The following is a 21,534-nucleotide window of genomic DNA, read 5'->3' as shown; positions in this document are numbered from 1 at the left end:
GTGAGTTAATATGGATTAACGCCGCTTGTAGCAATATTCAACCAATATCACGGCGGGGGACACTAGACATTGTACCCATGTGGAGAATCGAACCCGGGTATTCGGCGTGACGAGCTAACGCTTTAACCACGAGACTACCCCACCGTCATTTCAGTCAATGTACTTGTGGGAGGAGTTACTGACCAGCTTGTGGAAACTCAGGCCTATACCTACTTAGGGATGCAAGTTAGGGACGAACTCCAGAAAGCCTGTATAAAGGACACAGGCAGAATACAAATGCAAACGTAAGAAAAGTGAGCTCAGAGCTCAACGCTCGTAACGAGGTCCAAACCATAAATACCGATGTTGTACCCGTCCTCCCATATTCTGTTGATATTGTTGATTGGACGAAACAAGAAATTAAGAGCACTCAATAAACCACTTACCGGAAGTCTCATGTCAGACAAAGGAGCCCACAACCTTTGCTGTTTCCTCAGTCGTTATTAGATAAGGGCAAACTTTACGGATGAACAATGTCTTCATTCGGGTGATGCGACGTTTCGATACAGATTCTGGAATCGTTGTCAAGCAATTATGAGTCCAGAGACAACGATACAAGAATCTGTATCGAAACGTCCTATCACCCGAATAAAGAAGTTGTTCATCCATAAAGTTTGCCCTTAATATCTTATTCACAGACTTCTAAATATGCCACTCAAAGAAACTCAGTCGTTATATTTATCAATTGAAATGGGAGGCCGTGGTTTGATTGTGGTAAAGGCTATTCGAGACAGCATTGTCCTATGCACTTTTGCACCCATTTACTTGTCTGGTGATCTTCTTGTGAAGCAAGTCAAAAACATAATGACAACAAGGCTCTCCAAGGATGTTGGATGGAATCTCAACGACCATGTTGATTTTGTTGACGGGACTGTACTGCTGGGCGTTACAGAAATGTATGTTAACCAAGCGAAGTGACGTATCAAATCGCACAGACTCGAGTTTACGTGCAGTATGTTTAGGAGAAGAGCAGTCCTGCGGAGACCTTAACTTGGATGAAGTCGCTTGGCTTGAAAAGTGTATGATTTTGCATACAAAATGTAACTGTGAACTGTTGATTGTGTATTGAGACTGACCAACGCCGTGTCACTTGACGACCAGCATTGGCACAGACACAGTACGTATCTTAAGCGACATGCTTGGTCCTTTTATTACCGTCTTCGCCACGTTTGTCTCTTTGATCCCGAGGTCCAACCATGATAGTATCGTGAACATGTCGTCATGGAAAATCTTGCTTTCGAACTTATTTTCAATAGGCCTAAATACAGCCTAACAAGCATTCATGCCAAAAACCTGACCTTGTCCTTTTTGATATTTGGGTTCGACTCGGCAGCGAACGGGACTGGGAGTGCTGCCTAGACAAACCCACCAAGAACTTTCCAGAAAATATGGTGACTCCCTAACACTGCAGCCTTCTACATTACACGGAGAGTCAGAAGGGCTGTGCTCCCGGTGGAGAACCGTACATTCTCCTGATCATGTGAACAAAGCGTCCGACTTTGGATGAGATTGTCTGTGCTTTCAATCTCAGCACGATACTCGGAAATTGTATGGCCGCTTCAATGCAATTATCGTATTACCTTATTGTGGTGGCACGGTGAATCCTTTCTGCTTTATCAATAGAAATGGAATACAGTTAAACGTTTTAGACATGTTACATTACATGCATCAGTAGAAGAAGAATTTATTCAGTATAAAAGTCACCGGTCCAAGTGCAATATGAATGCAAGCTATATACATACAAGGTGGTTAGGTTTGCAAAAGCAGCATATGTATAACATATAGTCACAGCATCTATTTTGGAGATACGTACTTTTACATTTACAGTAATGAGCAACGTAACATGAAAGCTTCTTTGATAAAGTTTGTATAAAGAGCTATAAATTTTGGTAGGCATTTTGAAGACGATTTATTAGGCAATAGTTATTTACATATTCAATATCTATCATATATTTTAGTCGCAACGTATTACAGATTGGACATTCTAGCATGAAATGTAACGCATCGTCTGAGATATTCTTACAAAATGGACAAAAGTTTTATTTTCGAGGCATACTATCTTTTCTACTAGTTTTCTTCACGATTTTTAATTCACCTAACCTTAAAAGTGATTCATATCGTCCTAAATCATTATTATATATCATCTATAGGCATGATTCCATTTTAAAAGTAATTTGAATAATTAGAAATTTGAATTAGTGTGGTCATTTAACATGGAAAGAAGAGACCGGGTATTACAATCTTAAATCCTTTGCGTGAATTATGAAATAAATGAATCAGTGTTTACAATATTCTGGAAATCCCGTGCATAATTAAAACCATAGATGCAGATGAATCTTATAATTTCAGTTGCCAATGACCATTTTCGTCCATTCGTTTTAGCATTAATTTTGGTAACATTGTCTATTTTCTTCCATACTTAATAGTTACACCAATATTGAATACATCTTATAATTCATAAAATGAATCCCAATAGATATTTCTATAGATAAACGTCTGTGTGTTCAGGAGACATTTTGTTCTGAACAGACACAATTGAAGCTCACCAAACACGGCACATTCATCTCCAAGAGGAACGTCAAATTCCTCTGCCTCTAAAAGCAGGTAGGACAAGCAAACAGAGGAGAGTCGGCAGACCAGACCAGAAGTAAAGGCAAGCCAGTGACAAAAGGGACGATCGGACCAGTCAATCCAGCCCGTGTACTTCGCCGCTTTCCCTGACGGACTCACAAGTTGTACTGTGAGAAATGGAACACCCATTCTTTGTACACCATTACGCCTTGGGTTTCAAAAGTTCTGGTAGAGTTGTGGTAAATATCGACCCTCCGCAAAGGCGATTCTTCTGCCAATATTAAACTGCCAGGACAAATATTCAGAATGTATATTGTTATGAGGCAGTGTTGTACGCTAAGCAATAATGTTTCAACTGTTTACAGTGTACATGTATATTCAGTAAGAGGCACTGGTGCGCTCTATTTAGACATTAGTCTCAAAAGGGCAACAACGCTATTGCAAAAGTCCGGTCTTGACTACTAGATGTCCATGTTTGTGGAAGCCGCGATGTCTGTGTAGGTTTGATCGCTGAGTTTGTTTGCTGGCAATTAAGTGTGTGACTCTGTGAGTGCGGATTCGAATCCCGGATGAAACTCAACCCAACTATACACTAGAAATGCTAGAATCTGTACTTTACTGAGAAAGTGTAATCACAAATAGAACATGTGTAACGTTATTGCAACTCCGGTTTATCCTTTTCTCATATATGGAATGGCTTTGCCGAAGTCGTTCGTTAATGATTTGTGGCCTTAATGAGGCGATGGGATAGCATGCTGGTGAAAGGGTTGACTCGTCGAAGACCCAGGTTTCATTCCCCATATGTGTGAAGCCCATTCCTTGTGTCCCTCACCTTGATGTTGCTGTAATATTGATAAAAGCGGCGTAAAACCATACTCACTCACCCACTATGGTCTTAATGAGGTGAAGGCCTGCATCTTTACAGAAAATGGATTCTGCTGCCGACTGCGTGAACTTCGATATCGTTCAGTCTATATCATACAGTCAGACCGTCAATATATTTGACCGTTATGTTTCTGTATGTCACATTTTGTATGTCCACCTACCAAAGTATCGGAGCGGTGGGGTAGCCTAAAGCTTAAAAAGTCCGCTCGTCAAGCTGAAGACCCGGGTTCGATTCCCCACATGGGTACAATGTATGAAACCCATTTCTGGTGTTCCCCGCCATGATATTGCTGGAATATTGCACAAAGCGGCGTTAAGTCACACTCACTCACTCACTCTTGCTAGTAGGGCTCAATTTAATATTTGTAATGGATGTGCAGTGAGTAAGGCTACCCCTCAGCCCCAATGGAAGTGCGTGCTCTTACGCAGTTAGACAGAACCTACCTGGGAATTCATCACAGCACTCATTACCCAAGTATCATTCTCTGCGTGAGTGAGTATGGTTTTACACCGCTTTCGGCAATGTACCAACAATGTAACGACGGGAGATACCAAAAAATGGCTTTAAACATTGCGCAAATACGGGGAAGCGAGCCCGGATCAGCGGCAAGACGAACGACCGCTTTTCCCGCCATGCTGCCTCTCATGCTACCAGCCCCTTTCCCTGCATTATCTCCCCTTTAACCTTCCAAATCTCGTATAAACCACAAAAACTATATGGTGTCCACACATATGCAATATTTATTTACTTATAGTTGGATTGCCCCAAACATTTTGTCACAGTGTGACCAACCACTAGCGTGGAACACACGCTATGTACCCCTGCAAGTGACGGTGGAAATCTTCTTCTTTAACAAGTCTACGAGATTCTCATCATCAACATGGAACAAGTGGTTCCCCGCAGGTGGAGAGACAACCCTTCTGGCAGTATCCATATCGACATTGTTGGAGGTAAGCACCATAAATACTTCGGCTTTGGCTTGACGTCTTTGATAACAGCGGTGATGTCCATCGTTCCTGTGCGTCGTCCATCAGTATAAAGTATTACAACGTTCTTGGCATCAGGTCGGTCACCATTGGTTTCATTGAAGACTTCGTGTGCTGCCATTTCCAAAGCCAGGGCCAAGTACGTCTTGCCACCTCGCCATGTCTGCATGTTGATAGTCAGTAGCATTCCTGTTTTGTTGTATCTGTAATCATCCAGATGGAAGTCCACTTTTACACGGCCCGAGAACACAGACAGAGCTACGTTGATGCCATCTGGTCTGATGTCAAGCTCATTCAGTAAATTATTCATAAAAGCAACCATTTTGTTATAGTAAGGAGTCGTGATTGTGGTTGACACGTCTTTCATAAAGAGAAGGTCCACCTTGTCTGGCGTGCAAACTGCAACAGAGAATAGGTTACATAATTATGTCATGTGTGGGATTACACTTTCTTAGTAAAGTACAGATTCTATTACTTTTGTAACAAATCCTAATCCCAAATATAACATACGTTACATTTGACCACTTACTAAATGGCATTGTGTAATCATAGCGTTCGGCCGTGGGAGCCGTGTCAATTTACACTTATCAGAGGGGTACACAAAGTCTGCAGTCTAGACTACCAGTTGTCATACTTCCATTTTTGTGGAAGTCGCGGTGGCTGAGCGGGTTAGGTGACTGACTTTATGTGCTGGCGATTAGGTGCCTGACTCTGAGGTTGTCGGTTCGAATCCTTACAAAAGTTCTAGAATCTTTACTTTACTCAGAAAGTGTAATCCCAAAAATAGCATATGTAACATTTGACCACTTTCTAAATGGCATTGTGGAATCAGAGAATAGGTTAATACAAGTCGAACTTGCACATGGGCGAATGTTCTAAAGTTACAAGTGTGTATACAATCTTGTGACAATTTGTCTCGATTTAGGAGCAGTGAATCACAGTACGTATCATCATCGTCATCAACAACATCATTATCATCGTCATTATTATCCTGCCTTTACATACTCGAACATTGGCAAGAGAAACCCGGGATACTATAGTCAGCCAGGTGTGTCGCAATTTAACACAGGTAATAGAGGCTGCAGACCCATCCTGATTCCACACAGACGGATACTACTTGTCTAATTTACTACCATGTAACAAAGCAGATTTTGAAATTAAATCAAGTCATGGATTTCATTATAAGCTTCTCATTTGAAGACTAATTTACGAATTCGATTTGTCCATTCTCGTGGATGTACTCATTTCACGTAATTCCTGTTTACGTCACAGCATGGGAAAGTAACAATTCCGACCGAAACGCTTTTGAAGCACTTTACCATCTGGTCTTTGCCAATATCCGAGAAGGCACACGCGTTGGACAATAAGGCATTACTAAAAATATTAAGTTTACGATCATTGTTTTATTTACTTCTACCATGGAATGTATAGTTTGGAAATGGATTATACAGCAAATGTTTTGACATAAGAAGCTTCCGTTTCAAGCCAAGAGCATGTGCAGTTTTCTTCAGGAAGTAACCAAAGCCTATCGCGACGACACAGACCGATTACTTCCAGGGTATAGATAGAATGCCACATGTTGGTAGCTTATGCATCTATTCTTACCAGATTCGCAGTATATTCCTGAAAAGCCTTCCGCACAAGCACAGCTGAACTCGCCAAATTCGTCTGTACACGTGGCCCCGTTTAAGCATGGTTGCTTGTCGCAATGACGTACATCTACAACGTATAGGCGTAAGAAACAACTTTATCATCTTGTCAAATAGGACACACAAAGCCTGTTTATTCCGTAATTGTTTCATGGAATCTGTTTCGTCGGATAACCGACATTGGAAATTCTCTAGGTTGGCTTTGGCAGCAAATTATTAAATCACTAGTTATATGTCGAGTGCCGTGGACGAGTGACCTACCTTAGTAGCTCACAAACAAATCTAAATCGTTCGAGAAGTTTTGGGATCGGACATGATCTAATAAGCTGGCTGTGCCTGTATAACAGCGATTCGAGGTACGGTAACGTAATCCATTTGCCAATTTCGAACTGGATACAGGTTCTATGACATCAAAATCCTGCCAATGCCCAGTACTATTCTAGCTTCAAGGACGTAGACAGACCCACTGCATCGTTTTCGACAGTGACAGTGTTTTACGAGTGTACTTATTATTATTAATTTGAGGGAGTGTTACACATTGCTGTTGTCACATTATAAATGTATTGTAATGTCGTATGTGATTGTGAACCCATAACTAGTGTTTATGATATGTTAGTGATTCGTTGGTCTTCTGTGGTCAGTTGACAGAGTATTTCTCAATGTACCGTTTATGGATTAAAGGAGATATACTGAATAGAAACCTTTTTATATATATTATTCAAAAATTGAATTTTAGGAAAATATTTGACACAAACCAACCCATGCTGAATCCCAACATGTGAGGAAATGGTTGCCGACGACAAAACGTTTGAAAAAATGAAACGTTGAACAAAAACGTAACGTTACACTCATTTCTGTAGTGAATCGCTAAAACTCACCCTACATTAAATGCACGTGCATCATGAAATGTGTATCATCCTGAGCTGACGCCTATGACTGTTGGCTTTAAAAAGCCACATCAATGGTACTCCACATGTATTGCTTTAAGCCACTATAGACGACAAGAGAATGAAAAGACTGACAGAAGATCAACGACACAATGCCATCGGCCGTTTACAAGGACGGGCATCGCACCATGAGGCGGCAAGGCACTTCAGCGTGTCCAGACATACCATTTCAAACCTATGGACCCGATACAACAATAATATTGGGAGTGTTAATGTCAGACCCAGATCAGATCGACCTAGAGTTAGACGCCCAGGATCGCTACATCCGATTGAGACATCTTCGTTCAAACGCCACGGCCGCATCATCAACAACAATCCAAATCCCTGGACTGCGCCGAATCTCCGACCAGAATGGGAACAATTGGTTATGGGAAGCCAGACTTTTTGCCAGAAGACCAGTTCAACGTCACGTCGTTCCCTTCATCAACGTCAACGGTTGATCTTTGGAGGACGACAATCCTCGACCTCACGTTACACGTGCTTGACAGGTCTTCCTCCAGCAAAACAATGTTCAGGTGTTACCTTGGCCTTCTCGATCACCCGATTTGTCTCACAGGCCCTCGTGTCTTTGCGAGGATTGAAGATGTTAAGAAAATTATAAAAATATTTGAGATGACCCCGACTCGAAATGCTTCACAGTAAATACATTATGACAAGGCCGGACACTTAGGTGTACCCCACCCGCCTGCTTCGCCGATCGCTACGCTACCATCGCATACAATCGCTTAAAACGTAATGTAAACATAATCATGGATGACTGGCCTATCGATCACCACCCATGACACCTACCAATTCTATATTGTTATTTCTGCAAGTCGATTGAAACCCGATTTTGACTCTCAACTAAACGATCTTGACACAAATGGATGATGATGTGTCCGCACAAAGCGTGCGTGTGTGTGTGTGTGTGTGTGTGTGTGTGTGTGTGTGTGTGTGTGTGTGTGTGTGTGTGTGTGTGTGTGTGTGGTGTGTGTGTGTGTGTGTGTGTGTGTGTGTGTGTGTGTGTGTGGAAGCAAGCCCTCTGGTTGGTTCATGCTTGTTAAGGTGACATTTACAACTTATGCTTTCTTATGAGAAGCCATTGCTCGAAAACATATTCTTACATTAAGCAGTCAGAAAGGGAAAATTCCCACGAAGTTATAAAGAATGTGCAATTTGCGAGCGTTGACCAATCAGAGGGCTTGCTTCGACCACACACCCTTTTGTGCTGACATATCGTCATCCATTTGTGTCAAGATCGTTTATTTGAGAGTCAAAATCGGGTTTCAGTCGACTTGCAGAAATAACAATAAAGAATTGGTAGGTGTCATGATTGGTGCTCGATATGCCAATCATCCATGATTATGTTTACATTACGTTTTAAGCGATTTTATGAGATGGTAGCACATCGATCGGCAAAGCAGGCGGGTAGGGTACACCGAAGTGTCCGGCCTTATCATAATGTATTGTACTGTGTAGCGTTTCGAGTCGGGGGTCACCTCAAAACTGTTATTTTTTAATCATTAACCTTCGCAAAGACACGAGGGCCTGTGATTTGTCCCCCACTGAACATCTATGGGATATTCTTGATCGATGCTTGCGCCAGCGTAATCCGCCACCTCAGACACTACAAGAACTGCACACAGCACTTCAGCAAGAGTATCAAAACATTCCTCAATACAGTATTCGGCATCTTCCTTCTTTTATGGGTCACGGCTGCAAAGCTGTTATCGATGCTCATGGTGGTCACACCAGATACTGACATTTTAGTCAGACCAAGTGGTTTTAATAGCCTTCTGTGGTTTTACCAAACAATTTCTGGAAAATCATTTTTGGACATTTTTGTAAAGTGATGATTTTACTGTAATTGAGCAATGATGTCATGTTTGAAACAGTTATATGCACTCAGTAAGTAAACTCCAAAACAGCATGTTTCTTTTTTTAAAGAGTATGTGTTGAATAGTCACACATTTTTCACACACAAAAATCATATCTGATTTCATTGTTATCTATAAGCAACAAACAACTGCCCTGGTCCCACAAATAGCGCGTATGTATTTCGAAGTCCCATCTTCAACCAAGAGGCAGTTGGGACGTTCATTTGTTTGCAGTGAATTAATCTATATGAAAATTAAGTTCTTTTCCTGTACTCTCGGTAAGTGTCTATATCCACCTGGCTCATTTCACACAAGAATAACTGTTTCACATTTGTGTTAATCAGATCAACATCAATAATGTATTTAGAAATGACGCCATGGCATTTAATAAAAGACTATGTTTCCTTATCCGTCTTGACATTTAATTAACAACTGATTCTTCTGCTCGATCGACTTGCTTCTGTTGTCAAGACTCTTGGGCAGATATTGATATGGACGTATTTTATAAGGCCATCGCGTCAACATTCAACGTATTCATCATTGGTATTGTCCAGTCATGCACCAAACGCACGCAGAAACAGTGTTCGCCTGAACGTCTCCACTCTGACGTCAAGTCACGTGATGAAAGCTCTGCTCATAACACTCCGGAATCCCAGTAAGTGTTTAAGTGTTTTATTACAAGCAATGTCTTTAGAATTTCTCAATCAGGGGACTTGTTTTAATATGGTGCATAATAGTGTGAGCCCACGTTTACTGTATATTTCATTGAATGTGTGTATCGTCTCGTGTGTAGATTGGTACCTGGGAAGTTTAGCACAGCCGGAGAGGTAAAGATATTTGACTGAACAGCATCACAATGTTCTGAATAGATACATTTGGTTGACAGGGAAAGACGGGAGTTTACCAACCTGCTTCACACGTATGTCCTGTGAAACCGGGGCTGCAGATACACGTGTAGGTGCCATTTCCATCAACGCACGTGCCACCGTGGAGACAGGGCTCACTGTCACAGTGACGTAAATCTGGTAAACGAAAATACAGTAAATAAATGTCTCATCTAAAAGAGATTCTTAAGAATCCAGCGCCTTTGAAAGATTCTCGGTCAGGACTTTGAATGGGTTAACAAAGAGTAGTATAGAAACATCAACATCCGTGACGCTGGCCTTACCTTCAACACAGTTCTCTCCGGAGAATGCTGCCTTACAGACACACTTGTACCTGCCGACCAGATCCACACAGGTAGCTCCATTATGGCAAGGACTGCTCTCACACTCGTCGATATCTGGAGTTTGAAAATGAATGAGTGAATGCGGAATTTGCAACGAAGTAATATGTTAGTTACTTCTAGGCGTGCGGGAAACATCCTGTAATTGCGTAAACGTTTCCTTCACTTTCTGGTATCACTTTCTACTACCCACTTGTCGCCTTCTACCATCCACCTGTATCACTTTCTACTTCCCACCTGTCGCCTTCTACCATCCACCTGTATCACTTTCTACTTCCCACCTGTCGCCTTCTACCATCAACCTGTATCACTTTCTACTACCCACTTGTCGCCTTCTACCATCCACCTGTATCACTTTCTACTACCCACTTGTCGCCTTCTACCAATCCACCTGTATCACTTTCGCCTTCCTGACTGTGTCACCTTCTACTACCCATCTGTAAGGCCTTCTACGATTCACCTGTATCACGGTATTCACTTTCACCTGTATCACTTTCTACTACCTACTTGATGGGCTCTCTACCCCATCCACCTGTATCACTTTCTACTACCCACTTGTCGCCTTCTACCATCCACCTGTATCACTTTCTACTACCCACCTGTCGCCTTCTACCATCCACCTGTATCACTTTCTACTACCAGTTGTCCCTTCTACCTCATCAACCTGTATCACTTTCTTTCCCACCTGTCCCTTCTACCATCCACCTGTCCTTTCATCCCCACTGTCCTTCTACCATCCACTGTCCACTTCTACTTCCACCTTGTCGCCTTCTACCATCCACCTGTACTCACTATCTTGTCCCACTGTCCCTCCATCTGTCTTCGTCCTTCCTGTGTCCTTGTCCTGTCCACTGTGTCCTTGTCCTACATCCATCCAAGTCCTTTCTAGTCCACTGTCCTTCATCCATGTCCTTGTCCCTTCTGGCCATCCACCCTACTCCTCCCTGTTCATCCTTTCTATCCACTCCTTTCTGGTGTCCTGTCTATCATCCTGTGTCCACTTTCTACTACCATGTCCATCCTTTCCATCCATTCCTTTCCTTGTCCTTCCATCCACCTGTCCTTGTCCTTCCTTCCTCCACTTACACCACTCCTTCCATCCATCCACCTGTCCATTTCCTTGTCCATCCTGTCCACCTCACTCCTTGTCCATCCATCCGTCCACTGTCTATCCACTTTCCTTCTATCATCCCTGTCCTGTCCACTGTCTTTCCTTGTCCTTCTACCATCCACCTGTGTCCGTTTCTTGTCCTTCCTGTCCTTTCCTTCCTCCTGTGTCCTTCTTCCATCTGTATCCTTTCCTTGTCCATGTCTGTGTCCTTGTGTCCTTGTCCTTCCACCTGTGTCCTTGTCCACTGTGTCCTTGTCCCATCCTGTGTCCTTCGTCCTGTGTCCTTGTCATTTTGTCCTGTGTCTGTCCTGTCCTTGTCCATGTCCTGTGTCCTTCCTTGTTGTCCATCCTGTGTCTGTGTCCTGTCTGTGTCCTTGTCCATGTCTGTGTCCTGTCCATGTCCACCTCTGTGTCCTTCCATACCTGTCCTGTGTCCTTGTCTGTCTGTCCTTGTCCTGTGTCCTTGTGTTCCTGTGTCCTTGTCCATTCACTGTCCTCCTGTGTGTCCATGTTCTTCCTTGTCCTCTCCTTCCTTGTCCTTTCCTGTGTCCTGTCCATCCTGTCTGTCTCATGTCTGTGTCCTGTGTCCTGTGTGTGTGTCCTGTGTCCATGTCCTTCCATCCATTGTGTGTCCTGTGTCCTGTCTGTCCTGTGTGTCCTGTGTCCTGTCTGTCCACCTGTCCTGTGTCCTGTGTCCTTGTCCACCCTGTGTGTCCATGTGTGTCCTTGTCCTGTGTCCTTGTGTCCTGTGTCCATCCTGTGTGTCCTGTGTGTCCTGTGTCTCCTGTGTCCTTCCTGTGTCTGTGTCCTGTGTCCTGTGTCCATGTCTGTGTCCTGTCTGTGTCCTGTGTCCACTGTGTGTCCTGTGTGTGTGTGTGTCCTGTGTCCTGTGTCCTTGTCCACCTGTGTCCTTGTCCTGTGTCCTGTGTCCTGTCCTGTGTGTCCTGTGTCCTGTGTCTGTCCACGTGTCCTTGTCTGTGTGTCCTGTGTCCTGTCCTGTGTGTCCTGTCTGTGTCCTTGTCTGTTTGTCCGTGTCCATGTGTGTCCTTGTGTCCTGTTCCTCCGTGTCCTTGTCCTGTGTGTGTCCATGTCTGTGTCCTGTGTGTCCATGTCCTTGTCCTTGTGTCTGTCCTGTGTCCTTGTGTCCTGTGTCCTGTGTGGTCCATGTCTGTGTCCTGTGTCCTGTGTCCTTGTGTCGTGTCCTGTGTCCTTGTCTGTGTCTGTCTGTCCTGTCCTGTGTCCTTGTCTGTCCACCTGTGTCCACTGTGTCTTGTGGGTCCACCTGTCCTGTCCACCTGTGTCCACCTGTCTCGTCCCTGTCCGCCTGTGTCTGTGTCCTTGTGTCCATTGTGGCTCGTGCCTGTCGTCGGTTCCTGCACTGTCTTCCTAAGGCCATTCCTTGTCCATCCAACCTGTCCTGTCTTCTAATCCTATCCACTATATCCGCCTGTCCTTTCCATGTCACCTTCCTACCATCCACTGTATCCTTCCATTTCCTTCTATCCATATCCACCTTCTATCCATGTATCCACTGTCCACCACCCACTGTCCTTCATCCACCATCCTTGTCCTTCCACTGTCCACTTATCCATCTGTGTCCACCACTGTCCTTCCTTTCCACCTGTATCCACATTCCATTCTATCCACATCCTTCCATGTCCTTCTTCTATCTTCCATATCCTTCCACCTTCCATTCCATCCTTCCTTGTCCACTGTCATACATTCCTTGTCCTTCCTTCCACCCTTCCATTCCCTTCCTTGTCCTTTCTGTCCACTTTCTTTCTCCATCCTTCCACCTTCTCCTTTCCTTCCATCCACCTTCTCCATCCTTTCCTACTTGTCCACCTTCTTTCACCATCTGTGTCCTCCATCTATCTACCATCCACCTGTCGTCCTTGTGTCTACCTTCTTGTCCTTGTCCATGTCATGTGTTCCTTGTCCTTGTCCTTCCTGTGTCCTTGTCCATGTGTCCTTGTCCTTGTCTTGTGTCTGTCCACAGTCCTGTGTCATTGTGTGTCTGTCCATGTGTCCTGTGTCCTTGTCCTTGTCCATGTGTGTCCTTGTCCTTGTCTGTCTGTGTGTGTGTCCTTGTGTCCTTGTGTGTCCTTGTCCTGTGTCCTGTGTCCTGTGTCCTGTGTCCTTGTCCATGTCTGTCCTTGTCTGTCTGTCCTTGTCGTGTTCCTTGTCCTGTGTCCTTGTCCATGTCCTTGTCCTTGTCCTTGTGTGTCCATGTGTCCTGTCCTTGTCCTTGTCTGTCCTCCTTGTCCTTGTCCTTGTCCTTGTCCTTGTCCTTGTGTGTATATAGATACCTATTACTAACTGACGGACTCAAAGAACTGGAGAGAAAAGCCCAGGTCATGCTATACAGTCCTGTTTAAGAACGACCATAGGATTTATACACGAGGCCAAGATCGTTATCCACTGACTAATGACCAGGAAGGATGTGAAATGTTTCACCTGTTTCACATGTCCCTCCAGTAAAGCCTGTGATACAGGTGCAAGAATAGGTGTCATCTGTTGGCACACAGGTCCCGTTGATGCACGGCTGGTCCTCACACGTGCGTATATCTGGGTAAAACAGACGTTCTTGTAAAGTTATATGTTTAATTATCAGGTGCCACAGTAGCCGATAAGAATAAACCAACATTTCTTGAAATAAATGTTTCGGTTTGTCCGTGCACACATTGTCATCGGCTCTTCAGTCACTAATTCGTTCGCAATCCTTCCATTCGTTCATCATCTCTCACGTATATTTACTGAGGTCGTGATACCTTCTTCGTCATCCGTTCGTCTGTTAAACTTCGACATCTTTGGGTTCACATGGCTAATTATGCTGAAATGTATGGATGGTACCAACCTCGAGTACTCAGGATCTTGTATCATTCTATTGTGATAAAGTCCCGTCACTCACGACATCATTCATGACGTTACAATGCTTTCTAAATACCTCCTGGTTTTACCAAGTACAAAATATACGTTGGTCATACGTTTTCTGGGACCACTGTACCCTGATCAATCTACGTTTGAACACGAATCATTTCACGTTGTTTGAAATCTTCGTAGAGAAAGAAATGATTAAGAAATGATATTAAGTTGAAATAGTTTTAGGCTGCTTTTAGCGCTTTATCAGGTGTCATCACTGATTAATTTCACTGATCCATTCATATATTGTTCACAACCCATTACACCAAACTGTTTTTGAGGACAGCTCAGGCTGTATTTTGCACTGACGTTCTATATTTAACGTAAAGTGAGCTACAGGACCTTTTGGTCCCGTTTTTCATTTGTCATTCTATTAATATCTATGGATTGTTATAGTGTCTTTTAGTGTGAGTTTCGGTAGAGTGATGAAATAGTTTGACACTACTGTCGTCAGTTGTGTGAAGTTGCTCATGAAGGTTGTAGTCCGGCAACAGATCAGTGTCTCCAGGAGTCTGTCTAAGTCACCCTTTACCACCCAGTCACCATCCTTGTAGTGTCACGGTATCCTGGCCAACGGGTTATGTCGAAATACATGGATAGTTATTGAATAGTGTAACTATTGAAGCACACACGATTGATGAGAGTTACCTCACCTGTATGACACCTGGGCCCTGTAAAGCCTTCCCTGCAGATGCAAGCATAGGTGTCATTTCTCTCAACACATACGTGGTCTCGGGGACAGGGTTGGTCCTCACAGGTGCGTAGGTCTGAGGAAAACAGAAACCTTTTAAAAGATATACGTTTATTATCACCTTTCACTTTCAACAGGTGTTCGCTTTTGGGTGCTGATTTACAGCATTATTTCAATACATATTATCGTCATGTCGCATCAGGCGATATAACGGTTTAAATTCCAGACACACACAGTTTCCCAAAATATTGAGCGTCGTTTCATTACAGACAGATTATCTCATTCTGTGTACAATATCGATGCCTATATGAACAAAACTTGTATAAAACGCCATATAACTGGAATACTGCTGAGTGCGAGTTAAACAACATCTGTATATAACATAAACTTTCAAAGCTATTAAAACTTTTTGAGTTCGCAAAGGTGACTTTGCTGAAGTGACAGAAGTGGTCATCAAAGATCTTATTGTACATGAATTCAGTCTTATAATGGCATTTAGTGATACACAGCAGGCAGAGACATATGGGTGTTAACTTTGTTGAGGAACGTACAGGCAACATGATTACTGCTTTTCTCAGGTGAATGGACCTGTTTGGCCATGTGTCTGTACATGTGCACGTAAGTGCAAGAACAGCTGAAAATACCAATGCTGGAAACCTAACACGGGGCATAAGAGAGCGCGACAGATAGATGGCACAGATTGATATTTTCAAGTAATAACTGGTGTCGAAAGAAGCTATAACAGACCACAAGGAGATACCTGCCAGCCACTAGGAACATATCTGCCTGCTGCTTAGCATTATGCTTACCTCTATGTTGCTCTTGTCCACCTACCTACTCATCCCAAGCATAACTCTTTAATTCATTTGGCTTCCACCTGTCTATTGCTATTACCAGTCAATGCTACTTCCTATTGTTCATCACGGATGTCATCAGTTCCCAATTGCGCATGTCGATGCTCATGCTGTTGATGACTGGATTGTCTGGTCCAGACTCGATTATTTACAGACCGCCGCCACATAGCAGAAATATTGCTTAGTGCGGCGTAAAACTAAACTCACTCACTCACTCCTACTGTTCATCGGTACTACTGATCAGTGACCACGGGTTTCATTTGTTCATTGCAAATATCCAATCAGCCCCAATTAACTGTTGGCTTCCTTTGTTATGTTTCCATCCTGATCTTATTACTTTTGTCGTTACAGAACCTTTCCACATTTACAATGAAAGCTAATATTTGTAAGTGTTTTGTAATGAATGTGTATATTGTTTTATAATATGTTTTTTTAATCCTCAATTTCAGTAAGGCTTCATCTAGTACAAATGTACTTACTGTGCAAAAGAGATATGATGTCATCTCAAGAGATCTAGAATATATTTTAAGGTCAAAGGGTACTCTTTCTTCGATCTATAATCTGTATAGGATTATAACCTGTACATTTACGCACGATTTACTCAGGTAAAGCTATATGACAAGAAGCTTTTAATTACAGTAAAAACTCTTTAAATAAGAAGCTTACGTCAATATGCTCACCCACGATATCCCAAACGTGACGGGCATCTACCGGGAGGATTCAAACCCATTTCGTATGATAACGTGGACATACCGATAGTAAAACCATCTGCTCCTACCTGATTCGCAGTACAGTCCTGAGAAGCCCTTCACACAGGCACAGTCGAAGTCTCCAAGTCCGTCAGTACACGTGCCTCCATTCCTACACGGCTGCTTGTCACAATGGCGTGTGTCTGGAACATATCGAAGTCATTATTACCGTTTCTGTAAATCTGTAAGTAAACAGTCTCGCGAATAATGACTAATGAATGATGGAGATAACAGCTGATAACATAGGAGGAACGAAGAAAGGTTAGGAAAACCACCATTACATAGCGTAGATCGATGCTCATGATGTTGATCACTGGACATACTGGTAGCTCTCTGTATCCCGCTATCATAGCCTAATTACACAATGTTTCATGTAAAATGAGAATTGTGCACAGACTGATTCCTGGCAGTTCTGGCATCTCTTCAGAGGTAAAGCAGTTTTCACGACCACTATATGCCAAACTCATCTATCCGACATATCTATCCTGAATAGATACATCCGGTTGACAGGGAATGGCGGGAGGTAACCAACCTGCTTCACACGTGGATCCTGTAAATCCTGGGCTGCAGATGCACGTGTAGGTGCCATTTCCATCAACGCACGTGCCGCCGTGGAGACAGGGTTTGAGGTCACAGTGACGTGTATCTGGAGAAAAACAAGTAATATATATCTTTATCGCTTTTCACTTAAATATGTGTCTTATCGTGAAATGGTAGAATTTTATCACAGCCATCAGTGTCCTGAAAGCCTTCAAGTAGGCACGTGTCACGCCAGTCCACAAGGCGTCACGGGATGGTATAAATCCAGCTATGGTCCATGCAGGTAGCCAAAGTACTGTAAGTCCCCGTGGTCCCTAGAGTGGTGGTCTACCTTCAGTTGTTGGCGATCATCAGCCCTTTTGTATACTGTATTGTCTTACTTTGAAGTCCTATTTTAGAGATATATGCTAGCTGCTGTTTTTATTACTGTGATATACTAGTTGTTTTTACTGTCCTTCGTCGACAGGTTTTTAAAATATGAGCATTTATCGTGAATTTATAACTATTTCAAGTCACGATATGGCTGAAATACTGCCGCTGTGACTATAAACTTTAACTCACTCACTCACAAGGCGTCACCCAAGTAGGACTCTCTGTCCAGCCTACAGCGTGCCACACAGTCAGCACTGTTACACGGGTCTAGAAGCTGACCTAATGTGTGACAAACACACGCACGCACGCACGCACGCACGCACGCACGCACGCACTCACGCATATTACGACCTATAAAGTCTAATCATAGTTAACACTATAACGTTGGACTAGATGGTGGCATACATGTGTAATACATTCCTTCACAATCTTACAGAGACATCTGAGTGAAGAAAACACTTTGTGGTGTCACTGCGCTGTCACGCAAGTCAACAAAGTGCCATCACAGTCAACACTTGCAATACGAAATAAAAGGTTCCAGTGCCAGCCTTGAAAGATCACGAAAGAGGAGACTCTTCTCCCTACCTATTGCGCTACTGCAGCTAATACTAAGCATTACAAATAGAACACAGTCATGTCATGACGTTCCTTCTGGGGGTATTTCAAGACAAGTCCTGACTGGTCTTACCTTTCAGACAGGTTCCTCCAACGAATCCTTGTTTACAGACACATGTGTAGGTGCCAGCACCGTCCACACAAGTAGCTTCATGATGGCAAGGGTTGCTTTCGCACTCGTCAATGTCTGGTACATAAATGTGAGAGGATGATAGATTAAATACATATCAAGGTATCCTTTAAGAAATGGAAGTCATGACAACAGCAATCGGTTGTCGATATCATGAGAAATGGCCCCCCTGCATTTATTATGTCGCCCCTCACAAACCACGGGTTACTTGAAACAAAGATTTTGCCGGGGTTCAAAATAGTCACAAATATTTAAAGACATGTACAGATTAGCATTGTAAGTTGACATGTTTGGATGTGCAGGTGTGTTGATCTTCTTGATCTTCTGGTAGCAGTTTGTGTGGAATAACCTTACTGTCCACAGGTTGCGATACTGTTCGGATGGTCAGTATGTCACTGTAAGATTATAAATATCAAATACTCTGTGTACCTGGATCGTATCACCTTCCTCTACATCATTGTATCACTTTCTCAAACACCTTATAGCATTTCCCCTTTGTCCCCTTCCGTACCACCTTGCTCTCCCTTAGCGTAGTACCTTCAACTACTTACTGCACCCCGTTCCTCTATATCTTTGTACCGTCTCCCTCCACCTCTTTGCTACACGTGTTATACTTAGTTGCCCCATCTAACCTCCTGGTGCACCACAGTCATCTTCCTCCCTCTACCACTTCTTCATACTACCTTCCTTATTTCAACTTTACTCCATCACATCGTATTTTGTCCTACTTGTATCGCCTTTTCTACCTCCTTGTTCCGCCTTCCTTCAAATCGTGTTGAATCACCTTCTTCCAGCCTCGTCCACTGCTTCCTTGTACTAACGCCACTCTCTGCCTAATTGTTCTCACAAGTCAAAAGAATCCTCGACACGTGTCTTTGTAAATCCTAATGTATTACTAGTGACATGTTTTTTGAATGCCATGTAAGGATTTACTAAAGATATTTGATAGTATGGTCGTGCCAATTGTGTGTTATGGCTCAGAATTATGGGGTATATACTATAGTAAAGAAGTAGAAAGAGCACAGTTGAAATTCTGTAAGTGGATTCTGAGAGTTGGTATATCTACATCAGATAATATGGTATTGGGGGAATGTGGGTGTTTGCCTCTACAGGTTGTATACCTGACCAGAGCAGTTAAATACTGGTGTCGACTCATTACTCTACCTCCTAGTAGGTTACAAAACCAGTGTTATCAGATGCTTATATCCCTTGATAATGTAGGCCGTACTACCTGGGTCACACACATCCGAGATATCTTATTTAGATTTGGGTTTGGTTTTGTCTGGGTTTCCCAGCAGGTTGGTTGCATAAAATCGTTCATTTCTCTACTCAGACTAAGATTATCAGATAATTTGCAACAGTTGTGGATTTCAAGCTTAAGCACTTCCTCCAAATGTAACTACTATGGACAGTTCAAATCATTATTAAACATAGAATCATATTTGTCAGGTGATATTCCTTATTACTTAAGATCTTCAAATGCTAGATTCAGATGCCAAAATTACGGTTGCTATAGAAACATGTAAATACAATACGACAGAATTTAAGGATAGGGTTTGTTTATTTTGTAAATTTAAGAATAAATATTTTATTGAAGATGAGCTTCACATACTGTTTGTCTTTGAAACCTATGATGTTCTTAGAAAGAAATATATATATATCCGTTTATACCTTATGTTAAATCTCATTATGTGTCACAAGATATGGCAAATTTACTGACATCACGCAATGTTTCTACCTTGCATAGTGTATGTTTGTATTTATATAAAGTATGGAAACTGAGAGCCAACACTATTAACCATAACCACTTAGCCTTGCAGTTATTACTGGTACACAGTGATGTCTCTATCCTGCATAGTATACGTATGTGTTTATACAAAGTATGGAAACTGAGAGCCAACACTATTAACCATAACCACTTAGCCTTGCAGTTATTACTGGTACACAGTAATGTCTCTATCCTGCATAGTATACGTATGTGTTTATACAAAGTATGGAAACTGAGAGCCAACACTATTAACCATAACCACTTAGCCTTGCAGTTATTACTGGTACACAGTAATGTCTCTATCCTGCATAGTATACGTATGTGTTTATACAAAGTATGGAAACTGAGAGCCAACACTATTAACCATAACCACTTAGCCTTGCAGTTATTACTGGTACACAGTAATGTCTCTATCCTGCATAGTATACGTATGTGTTTATACAAAGTATGGAAACTGAGAGCCAACACTATTAACCATAACCACTTAGCCTTGCAGTTATTACTGGTACACAGTGATGTCTCTATCCTGCATAGTATGTGTTTGTATTTTTATATAAAGTATGGAAACTGAGAGCCAACACTATTAACCATAACCACTTAGCCTTGCAGTTATTACTGGTACACAGTAATGTTTCTATCCTGCATAGTATACGTATGTGTTTATACAAAGTATGGAAACTGAGAGCCAACACTATTAACCATAACCACTTAGCCTTGCAGTTATTACTGGTACACAGTGATGTCTCTATCCTGCATAGTATACGTATGTGTTTATACAAAGTATGGAAACTGAGAGCCAACACTATTAACCATAACCACTTAGCCTTGCAGTTATTACTGGTACACAGTGATGTCTCTATCCTGCATAGTATGTGTTTGTATTTATATAAAGTATGGAAACTGAGAGCCAACACTATTAACCATAACCACTTAGCCTTGCAGTTATTACTGGTACACAGTAATGTCTCTATCCTGCATAGTATACGTATGTGTTTATACAAAGTATGGAAACTGAGAGCCAACACTATTAACCATAACCACTTAGCCTTGCAGTTATTACTGGTACACAGTGATGTCTCTATCCTGCATAGTATGTGTTTGTATTTATATCAAGTATTGAAACTGAGAGCCAACACTATTAACCATAACCACTTAGCCTTGCAGTTATTACTGGTACACAGTAATGTTTCTATCCTGCATAGTATACGTATGTGTTTATACAAAGTATGGAAACTGAGAGCCAACACTATTAACCATAACCACTTAGCCTTGCAGTTATTACTGGTACACAGTAATGTCTCTATCCTGCATAGTATACGTATGTGTTTATACAAAGTATGGAAACTGAGAGCCAACACTATTAACCATAACCACTTAGCCTTGCAGTTATTACTGGTACACAGTGATGTCTCTATCCTGCATAGTATGTGTTTGTATTTATATCAAGTATTGAAACTGAGAGCCAACACTATTAACCATAACCACTTAGCCTTGCAGTTATTACTGGTACACAGTAATGTCTCTATCCTGCATAGTATACGTATGTGTATTTATATAAAGTATGGAAACTGAGAGCCAACACTATTAACCATAACCACTTAGCCTTGCAGTTATTACTGGTAC

General features: G+C 42.3%; 1 protein-coding gene across 1 annotated transcript; it reads right to left on the bottom strand.

Annotated features, from left to right (window-relative positions):
* Nucleotides 1-4,354: 4,354 nt before the first annotated feature.
* LOC124276666 (fibropellin-1-like) lies at nt 4,355-18,200 on the bottom strand (the record flags this gene model as incomplete). The annotated part of the gene is made up of 9 exons (XM_046712307.1): nt 4,355-4,881; nt 6,088-6,201; nt 9,843-9,956; nt 10,103-10,216; nt 13,728-13,838; nt 14,846-14,959; nt 16,516-16,629; nt 17,019-17,132; nt 18,087-18,200. Coding segments are annotated over 9 exons (1,436 nt in total), but the record flags the coding sequence as incomplete, so codon positions are not given.
* Nucleotides 18,201-21,534: the final 3,334 nt, after the last annotated feature.

The sequence above is a fragment of the Haliotis rubra genome, unplaced genomic scaffold (assembly GCF_003918875.1).
Source record: "Haliotis rubra isolate DU_JTF1 unplaced genomic scaffold, ASM391887v1 Scf2108, whole genome shotgun sequence".
Taxonomy (NCBI): Eukaryota; Metazoa; Mollusca; class Gastropoda; order Lepetellida; family Haliotidae; genus Haliotis; species Haliotis rubra.
Note: the sequence above shows the minus strand (reverse complement) of the source record. Positions and strands in the feature narration are given on the sequence as shown.